At 38.5% G+C, this 10,431-nt stretch overlaps 1 protein-coding gene across 1 annotated transcript; it reads left to right on the top strand.

Annotated features, from left to right (window-relative positions):
* The first annotated feature begins 452 nt into the window (after positions 1–452).
* On the top strand, positions 453–5,376 carry mtpn (myotrophin). The gene is made up of 4 exons (XM_005740870.1): positions 453–839; positions 4,034–4,147; positions 5,014–5,126; positions 5,352–5,376. Exons 1-4 carry the CDS (start codon positions 768–770, stop codon positions 5,374–5,376), a joined length of 324 nt encoding a protein of 107 aa, XP_005740927.1. The 5' UTR covers positions 453–767.
* The last annotated feature ends 5,055 nt before the right edge of the window (positions 5,377–10,431 follow it).

Below are 10,431 nucleotides of genomic sequence, written 5' to 3'. Positions count from 1 at the left end.
GGGAAACTATAATTTTGACTTCCCTTGGTTACTGTGGCGCTATGGCTTAACATGACAATGTAAAAAGAATGTAATATAGTTTGCATTTAGATTTTGTAACTAGGCATATGGGTTTGTTTTCTTACATCGTTAACTGTAGTGGAGTTGAATGTTTTTTGTCTGTTTATTATTTCTATTATTAAAATGTTTCAGTTAAAAATTTCTGAAAAACAGTGAAACGGTGTATACTCAGATGTGAAGACAAAGTGCGAAAAAACATAAATGCAGAACCAGATAAGGAACGAATTTCCGTTTTACTTTACATGGTAACATAGAAGCTTATTTAATTATACTTTTCTGTAGATGTTTATTCAGGAACTGTAAATAATTGTTACAAATTAGGATATTCAAAAATCCTGACGAGTCATATGCGTTGCATTAAGTAACTCCTTATCGTCACAGAACAGCATAAACTTCTCCATAAATATTCTCTTCCGGGTAACGGCATCGGAAATATTTCTGGATTGCAGAAAGGCGGATACCTGTTTGCTACTTTGCCGTTTAGAACTTTTCGTGAACCATTTTTCCCCGTCACTCGTCATTGAGTCGCCATATCGAACAAAAATTATTATTCTGAGTATTTTTATTTTTGCTGAAACTGTATTAGCCTCGACGAGAGTAGTAGTTTTCTAGCCTCAGCTAGCTAACTTTTAACACACTAGCAGATAAGTTGTCAAACCCCCGGCAGTACAACAAGGAAGGTGCAACACCGAACCGACAACAAAAAGATGTGCGATAAAGATCTGATTTGGACACTGAAGACCGGGGACCTGGATGAGGTCAAAGCCACACTGCAAACGGTAATTTAGCTGTTATTTGACTTGCCCACTGTTGTGCTTTTTTTTTTGACTACAATCAGCATAGCCAAGGTAATCAACGCTAGTTCGTAGAGCTGCTAGCGAGCTAGCGTTAGCTGGAGTTGGGCAATGTTAAGTTAGGTAATCCAGAATTGAAAAGCTGTTGGGACATTCTGGGTCTGTAACATTAACGGTAATGTGTGCACCTTTAAACTGGCTTTAATTCGTCTTACGGGTAACGAGACGTGTTTAAAGTTAATCCATTATCACTTTCCGCTGAGAGCAACTTGTTGGTTAGCTAACCAACTATGGTATCTGTTGGTACGTAACACGGGTAACGGCTCTTGACACCAGTAACAATGTTACTGTAACTGGGTGTTTTAAGCACAGTATGTACGTTACTAGAAAACGCATATTACAGTCTTCTATAAGCGTGTTGTTAAGAGAGCTGAGGCAAATGTCTAGCTATATGCTAGCGGCTAATCGAGCAGACAGGGCCAGTGTCTAGTCAGCTTTAGTGGGCGGTGGTCTCAGCTGTAGTCTAGGAGATGGAGGCTTGGCTAATAGCAACTGCAGCGTTCGTTAATGCCAGCATGCTCTTTTTGGAGCAGCCTGATGAGAAGGTTTCTGCCTATGCTTATCACGCAGAGATGTTTCTGTAAAACAGCTACCTTAGGAAACACGCCTGCATTCGGATTTTGTAGTTGGGTAGTAGCTGGATAGTTTTACTGCCACATGATTTACACTCAGTTGTTTCCCACAAATGACTAACTGAATCTATATTTGCTTCCTCATAAAGTAGAGCTCACTAATGTGTTTAAATTGTAAAATGCTAGTTTCCAATGTAAGTTTTACAATACGTGAAACTACATATAGTTTTTGATCAAACTCTTAAAGACTGATAATGCTCAGGATGTTGGTGACTTTTGAGAAGACAGAAGTGTTTTCTTTTTTCTTAGTGTCTTGTTCTATTTGTGTCATCAACTATTAATCACGTGTTTGTACAAATGACTGTTTACATACACTCATTGTGATCGTCATGGTAATTTGGTACTTTTAACTATTTATTTCAACTGTTCTTTTTCCAGGGTGGAGTAATTTTACAGCATACAATTTTCCACACAGGGTCAAAACTATACATACCGTCTCCAAGTATGTGACATATTTTAAGATTCTCTTACATACAGCAAAAGAACAAAAAATTAATTTATTTTTTAGGTTGTCTGAGGTAACGCTATACTTGTTCAACTTGGCACCATAAAGTGCTTGCCACTGTTTCTATGTAGTCACTGATAGATTTCTTTTTTCTTTTTTTTCACCTTGAGTCTGTGACGTCAAGAAAAGCACAAGTTTTTAGACACAAATAACTGTCCTGTTAATAATATGTATTAATCAAAGGAGCTTGCAAAGAAAAGCGTCTGGACTTCTTTAAGTTGCTTGAAGACGTTTCACCTCTCATCCGAGAAGCTTCTTCAGTTCTAAGGTCAAATGGTGGAGAGTCCCAGATTTGTCTGCCATTTGACCTTAGAACTGAAGAAGCTTCTCAGATGAGAGGTGAAACGTCTTCAAGCAACTTAAAGAAGTCCAGACGCTTTTCTTTGCAAGCTCCTTTGACTACGATGACTTGGATGACTTAGAACCTTCACAGACAATATGTATTAATGTTACAGACAGGCAGGACTGATAATTTTTGCTGCCTAGTTCCCACATTACCATTGATATTATTTTATTAGTAGCCATACCGAATAACCTTCAGTGTTCCTGAAAGGGCAGCTTTAGTGACCTCTTCAAATTCCTGACAAATTGTTGTTCAGTGTTGTGCAGATCAACTACTTGAGCTGCCAGTGTAGGGAGGGACTGTGTGAAGTTTTGTGTGCGTGTGTTAACTGCAGGAGGCGAAGACCGCACTATAAGAACTGTTGATATAAACCACCACTACAAATGATTGACACGAGCTCATGATTACAGTTGGTGACTTCTGAGAAGTGAGGTTTCTTGTGTTCAGCTGTAATTGTGTCATTGACGAAACATGTAGATAAAAATAACTAACCTTTTTCTATAGTATAAATGGAGCTCGTTTAATTTTATCAACCACTGAAAGTAACATTTAAACATTTTTAGAGAAGTTTGAGGTTTGATATCAATCAGCTACAGGACTTAGCAAGATGAGAGGTAAGGTCAAACATTGTGTTCAGTATGTTGAATTTGACCTACAAGGATGTTTTTGATAAGGCAGTGCTGCGGTGTGGATTCTGTTTCAGAAATATCTAGTGATAATAAAACAGAATTTGTGTGCAACTGACCATGTTCATCTGACCCCAAGAAATGGCAGAGTAAAAAGAAATGTGGTGTTTTGTTTTTTTTCCAAAGTGTAACCTTAAGGTTTTAGGTCTACATAAAACTGGATTTATTTTATGTACAAGATTATATTGAGTCCTTTCACAACAGTTATTTCATGAAACTAAATATATATGTGACATTACTGCCATATTAATTCAATGTGTCTGCTTCGAAAAATTCATATTTGGAGATCCGTAGCAGGTTGAGTCTTCATTTTATGCTTTCATGGTAAATATTGTAGCAAATTTAATGTAGGAATTAGAGTCAGGAGATGACTATAATATTAATAATAATGTAAAAACTTGAGGTCATATGTAATCTCATACAGTTTTGATATCAATAATGCACAGTATTTCTCAATGCTGTTTGCCTAGTCTGTCCATTTTATTGCTATCTCATTAACGTTGATCTTAGTTGCCCCAGGAGAACCAACACCTGAGCCTTCATCCCCAGCTTAGGTGTTTATAATATGACGGTCTTGTGTTACAAGATATTAATGCATCTTCTAGGGCTTCCTATACTTCTATATTCTTGATAGTATACCCATTTTTCTGAGCTGATGAATGCTTTTCTTGCTTCACTTCCCTTCGTCCTTATACAGGCAAGTAATTATTCATATACTTCTGGGGAAAAAGTCAGGACTGACAGCCCTCGCTGGGACCGATTTGTGTTTTATTATGGGTCCAAGCAGCAAAAAATGATTTAATAGATGTTACCTTCTTTTGAAGGGCTTTGATTTGTGTTTTCTTTTTTGTTTTTGTTTTGTTTTTTTAAACTAAGAGACACCATACTGGCTTGTGGCAATGCCAAGTTAGGCGATCTCATCCCTGTTAATGTGTACTTTTTTCCTTCTCTAGGCTGAGCATGTGAACCGGACCCTCGATGGTGGGAGGAAGCCGCTGCATTATGCTGCAGACTTCGGTCAGACAGATGTGGTGGAGTTCCTCATTTCTAAGGGGGCAGATATCAATGTAAGAGTTACAACTATCTCAGCTTCATTCTTTTTGCATTAATTTGCCTACTGCTCAGCACTACAGTGACCACAAAAATAACAGAGCCTGTGTCTCCTTCCTTTGACTGTCTAATGTCTGGTTAGAAACAAACCATTATTGTTTGTTCAAACAAAAGCAACCTGGCTTTAATAAAACGGGGTTTATCATATACATTTCTACCCACTGTTCATTGGCTGTTTTTTACCAGTGAGTTGGCCAGGCCTCAGCAGGGGTTTTTTATGGGTCATAGTGGGCTTCTCATGAGTGACGCACATAACCACAATTGATCCGCTTGCAGTTAGGGCAGTGAGTCTGTGTTGCCTTACTTAACAGAGGTCTATGCATTTCCTGTTATGCTTAGTAAATTAAGCCCCTCTTAAAAAAAGTTCAGTAGTAGTTCAGGTAATCTTCCTTTCGTGTGAGGCTAAAACCTCTTTGAAAGCCCCAAATTTTCTATGCTAGAAAACCCCTTCTCACATTTAACCTTGATGGCCCCTTGAGGCTTGTAGTTTCAGAAGGTGTGGTAGTGGCCTGATTCAACAAAAGTCTTTTAAATTGCTTTTTACCTTGAAAGCATCATGTGTTAGTAATTTACAATGAGACATGGATGCTTTAACTCTAATGATCAGGAGTAGGAAGTCTCTAAATGTTCATTGCACAGGAAGACGCACATCAGCACGGTGCATCTCACCCTCTGAAAATTGGTATCTGCAAATCAAGACTTTTTTTTTTTCTTTTTAAAACAAGAGTTTAAAAGTGTAACAATATACAATCTTTGCTTTCCCTCCAAAGACCAAAAGTCTTCTTCTTCTCACTCATTCCTCTCTCATCCTCTTCTTCCACAGGCTCCAGACAAACATGGGTTTACTCCACTGATGACTGCCTGTTTTGAGGGTCATCTCTCATGTGTCAAGCTCCTGTTAGAAAAGGTTGGTGCCCTGATTGCGTTCATGTATGCGTATGTAAGCATCTGCACAAAGGAGTGCACTGGTGTCTTTCACCCACTAGTGCATGCTGATGTATCAGTGGTTCCATGTGAGCCATGAGTGCTGATGAGGTAACTCATTGGACAAAAAGCCCTTTAACACATTTCTATGGAGGCTGTGCTGGAATGTTCATAGAGCATCGCAGACTGTCGCTGCTGTGCACTTGCTTTTTTGTTGTTTGTTTCTTTCATTCATAGGAGCACTGCCGTTGGCTTCATCTAAGTCTCTGCTCCATCCCTCCACATTACCCTCCCTAAGGTGTTTAGCTCTGGAAGTACCTTAAATGCTACTTGGGTCCAAAAAAATACATGCTGCTATGTGCAGATCTAGTCACAGCTGTGAGGAGAGGCACAGAACGGAGTCAGGCACAGCTGGCATTGGCTGTAACACTACAACATAATAACAGGAATACTATAATAAATGTCCAATCTATCCAGCGTCATCTGGCCATAGAATACACATTTCTGCAGTTCCTTCACAGTTAGACAGACTCATTTGTAAGTGGTGAGCTTTCTTTTACAAAGTCAGTGTTTCTTCTTGCATGTCTTACCTGAATGTTAGACTCAAAAGTGTATGCACTCCTGGCATAATGACACATCTTCTACCCATCAGGACAGCTGTAGCTACTGTTTCACTACTGACCAAATGAGCCCGACTGCAGTTGAATTGATGGCCCTGTGGAGGATGAATGTTACACATTCATTTTAACACACACATATCTTTTTCTGTGTACCCCTCCACTAGGGGTGGGCGATAGAAACGATATACGATAGAAACGATATAAATTTGGCCAGAGATTTTGACTATACCGCTCTATCGCAATAGCGCATGTTGATGATGTCATCAAGCTGTGCCTGTTTTGGTTTAAAGCATCGCAGCGGCTAAAACCATTATCACCTGCAAATTATGCCAGGCGACAGTCATAGCAAAGAGATGAGGCACTTTTGAAATATGGGGAAAGCCAAAAACTGCGCTTCCTTCACTTCTGTAACATTGATTCATTAATGTTGAATTCTCTCGTAGCTGTTCTATTCCCATGTTGTTGCAGTATATTAATAACTAACCTCATAATGTGGATGAATAGTCTTAGTTGTTCTCCTGACTGACGTTTGCCCCATGTATAGCATCCTGCTATACGATTGCATTTGTCCCTGACCACCAGAATCCCTCACATAAACTTTTAATGAGTGGAAAAAAAGTTGGTGTTCATCCTTCAGCTTCACTGTGCTAATGTTATGCTAACATAGCTGTGTCGCTAGCAATCACGTAGCACAACATTATATACCAGGTAGTCCAACTTCAGTAACCCTACAAACGCCACTGCTGTTTAGTTTTCAGTCTTGATTTATTTTGGAAGTGGTAGCAGAGCTGTACGTTTTATTTAGTTTCAAAAATCTCTCAGTCAGAACATGGTATGTCATGTAAACTAGGGAGCTAACTTCCTTTCTAACTTCTAACTCCGTTAAATTTAATAAATTAAATGGATGTTAAACTTAATTGTTACGCTGATGATTTTATTAAAGATTAAGGAATTTAGACCGTTTTTAACTCTTAGTGTTCGTTTGACTTTGGGACCTGAAGGGGGACGAAGCTTTGGACCCAGATTACTCCGCAAAGCTCCTCACTACGGCAGCCGTAATGCTCTGACAATCCATCAAGCAGTGCGGCTTACCAAAGTTGTACTAAAATATTTTTTAACAGATTTCTGCACGCCAAAATCGGTTCGAGGTCAGTAAGCACAACCAGAATTCATACTGTCACGAAATCAATCAATGTAGAGCAGTGTCACAAACCATGGAGGCCCCAGAAAAGTGCAATCAAACGATGAGTTTATTAACAGCCCGGAGAAAACATCAACATATGTCTTCTAACCAAAATACATGTTGTGGATACTTATAAAGCAGTGGGGTACACGCCCCCCCATGGCGTCAATGACAGATTAAAATGGGTTCCAGACATTAGTCACAGTTAATCGTACATCTTTAATAGCTATAAGCAGACATAGAACTTCTCTTTTCTATAACAGCTTCCATACAAGGTAATAAACTTCAAGCCCTCAGGGTCTCTGAGGCTAACTATTGACTCTGGTCGTCTGTTACCAAGTAGAATAAAATATAGTAAGACACCAAATGAGTTGAGGCCTCAGGCCGGACACATTCCTAGATTATATGTATTATATGTACTGTAAGCATGCATTGCAGTTATCCTTCTATGTTCTAGTTTCCCTCAGCATGTATCACCTGGACAGTCACGCCAGTGAAGCTTAAGACCCTTAATGAACTGAACATCAACTCAAAATAAGCACAGATATGCAATGTGTATAAAATACTTCTAACCGTACTTGTAATAAAAGTTAACATAATGGAAGGATCCTCAAATGGACATCTTCAATAAACAACTGTAATGCAGTATCAATACTGTGAGAAATATTATTAGATGAAATAATGCTGTAAAGAATGTTATTAATGCAATTATAATGATGCAGATTATATGGCAGCAATAAAAGAATTTCTGTATCTCCACAATACATAAGGCACACTCTCGATTTTTGAGAAAATTAAAGGATTTTAAGTGTGCTTTATAGTGTGGAAAATACGTTATATAGAAGAAAAGAATATCGCGATATATATCGTTACCGCACATGCTTTAGGCCATATCGCCCAGCCCTACCCTCCACCTTATAACACTCATGATGTTTTAAAGAAGCAGGCAGGTATATAGTTGACTGGGTCCTCTATCTCGGTACATGTTTATTATTAAATTTAAGTGGGGGAAAAAAAAGCTTATTTGAACAATGATGCAAAGAACATGGATGTTTCAGTCGGACAGCTTAGCTTTGTAAATGTGCCTCAAACAAATTTGTCAATTTTTATAGTTTGGCTTGAAATTTGGAAAATGACACAAGTACACTACCACTGATTGAGTGGAGTTTACATTGTGGAAGACTGCATCATGTCATGAAAAAGCATCATTCAAAGGCTGCTCCAGACTGTTATGTGTATATGGGAAGAATTCGGAGAGAGAGTGAGAATCAGGGGCCTGAGGGTGAGTGAGCAGCTGTCTGTTTCCAGCCAGGCTTAATGAGGCAGGGTAAATGAAAGCTCCTCTACACAGTTGTTTCACAGTAGCATCAAGTAATGGGAAGTGGGGAGGGGTCACACTACAGAATGGGGAAGTCACTTTTTGCAGTCTTTACAATCTCATTGCCAGCAGCCAGACAGACTTTTTAATAGGTTCACAGGTTGAATGGGACTTTGAAGAAGGCATTTTAAAAGAGGAAACCATAATCTGTATATGGGGAAACAACAGTGTTTGGTTAGAGAGGCATGGTTGTGGTATGCTCCACCAACTGATTTCAGTTAATCAGCTGTATTAGTCCTGCATTTTTGGCAGCGCAGCTGCAAACTCTGTCCTGCCTGGTGACAAAGGCACCAGAATCTTGTAACTAGTCAGCCAAGAGTGGAAAACTGTTGTCAGCTGGCAATCAGCACTAAGATAAACTGAAGGAAATAACAGACAGGAAAAAGAAACTATATACAGCAAGTCATTTGCTATAAAAGTTGCTAGCATGTCAGCACGCATTTGACATTGCATGTTTCTGACTTAAGTATACATTTGACTCAGAGCTTTTTATTCCTGCCATAGACCATATTTATATCCAATGAGCTATTATTTAAGCATTGAAAGATGACACGTTATAGAATGATTTCTTTGCTGAAACTAAGCGGTGTACTTCAAGTTAAGATCTGAGCTGTCACTAGATTATGCATTTAATGTCCCTAAGAGTGTTAATATCACACAGCCACATTTCACTTTCACATTACAATGAGAAATTTGGGTTTTAAAAGCTCATTTTGTCTCTTTAAAAAAAGACTTCATTATTGGCATTTATTTTCCTTAATTTCTTCTGCTGCCAGTCACAGAACATCCTTCTGAGAGTCAGAAGCTCTTCTGCATTTAAAATAGGCAGCTGTATCATGTAGTGCCTCATCTTTGTAAATCAAAGACCTTTGGGTAAGTTTTGTTTTAGAGAGGGATGAAAGCACAGCAACTTAAGAAAAAGTTTGAGTGATTTATTACACAAGTAAAATGAGTTTTGTTATGACAAGGACTATGACGAGGAAATATGAATAATTTTACATTGATTGTCTTGTTTTCATAGTCATTGTAGATCACAATTGTAAATTTAAACTGAAGTCTCATGAATTATCCAGCTACTGGTAGACTTTCAAAAAGCTAGTATCATATAGGACAAGACAGGTGGTCCTAATTCATCACAGTTCTTGATTTTATAATAATTCCAACTAAGTACCATCAATAATTAACACTAGATGCTAATAGTTGCCACAGGGAGCAGGTCTCAGTATATCCATATGACAGCTTTGAAAACTTCCCATGTATCCCAACATGAGATTAATAGATATTTCAGAGCTACACCAATGATAGTGCTAGTGTAAATCCACTCTGTCTGGCAGCACCTGTAGCTGTGCACAGCTGCCACATTACACTGGATAAAAGGAGCCCACTGAGAATACTGAATTGTGACTGTTGGACTGTCAGACATTCTTGTGTTGGCAGATTAAAAATGGCGTGGTTCCCTTGTGCATCATGGAAGCTGACCCCTGCCCCCAACTGTGTGCCGTGTTGTTGTTGTTAATGAATTATGAAAGGCCATTATTACCCCAAAGGTGACCCAGCTTTAAGATCCTGGCCAAGAGTGCTGACTACAGCCTGCAAAGACCAGCCAGTAAATTTTAGGTCAGCAATAAAAGGGCATACACACACATTTTTCTTTTAATGGGAACTTACTATTGTCTAGGAAGAAGTACAGTACTGTTTGAAGTCAGTACCTGTTTTTGTGTCTTTTACATCCCTAAAGGTTTCCTCCTTTTTTCTCTCTGCCCTTTATGCAAAGAATGGATGGAACATTTATCCTAACTATATAGATAATATATCTAGTATAAAACATCTTTCACTTGTCACTGAAGTGTTTTTGTTTTTTGAGGGGGGTAAAAGTGCACACTTGCGGTCTTTATTGCTTCATATTTTGAGATTACCATAAACTTATAAAAGGATTTTATTAGAGGTGGGAATCACCAAACATCCCACGATACGATATTATCACAATACTTAACGCACGATACGATATTATCACAATACTTAACGCACGATACGATATTATTGCAATTTTTTAAAAATATTTTGCGATATTCAGATTCTGTACATAAAGGTAAACTTTATCAATATTCATTTTATCTAATATCAAAGTCTCACACT

The sequence above is a fragment of the Pundamilia nyererei genome, unplaced genomic scaffold (assembly GCF_000239375.1).
Source record: "Pundamilia nyererei isolate P.nyererei 1_Seehausen unplaced genomic scaffold, PunNye1.0 scaffold00104, whole genome shotgun sequence".
Lineage (NCBI taxonomy): Eukaryota > Metazoa > Chordata > Actinopteri > Cichliformes > Cichlidae > Pundamilia > Pundamilia nyererei.
The sequence above is the reverse complement of the archived record's forward strand: the minus strand, read 5'-3'. Positions and strand labels throughout refer to the sequence as shown.

Coding starts and splice junctions, on each gene's coding strand:
- mtpn (XM_005740870.1), top strand. CDS start 768: ATGTGCGATAAAGATCTGATTTGGACACTGAAGACCGGGGACCTGGAT. Junction 4,148..5,013: donor CTAAGGGGGCAGATATCAAT/GTAAGAGTTACA, acceptor CTTCTTCCACAG/GCTCCAGACAAACATGGGTT. Junction 5,127..5,351: donor CTGATTGCGTTCATGTATGC/GTATGTAAGCAT, acceptor TTTCATTCATAG/GAGCACTGCCGTTGGCTTCA.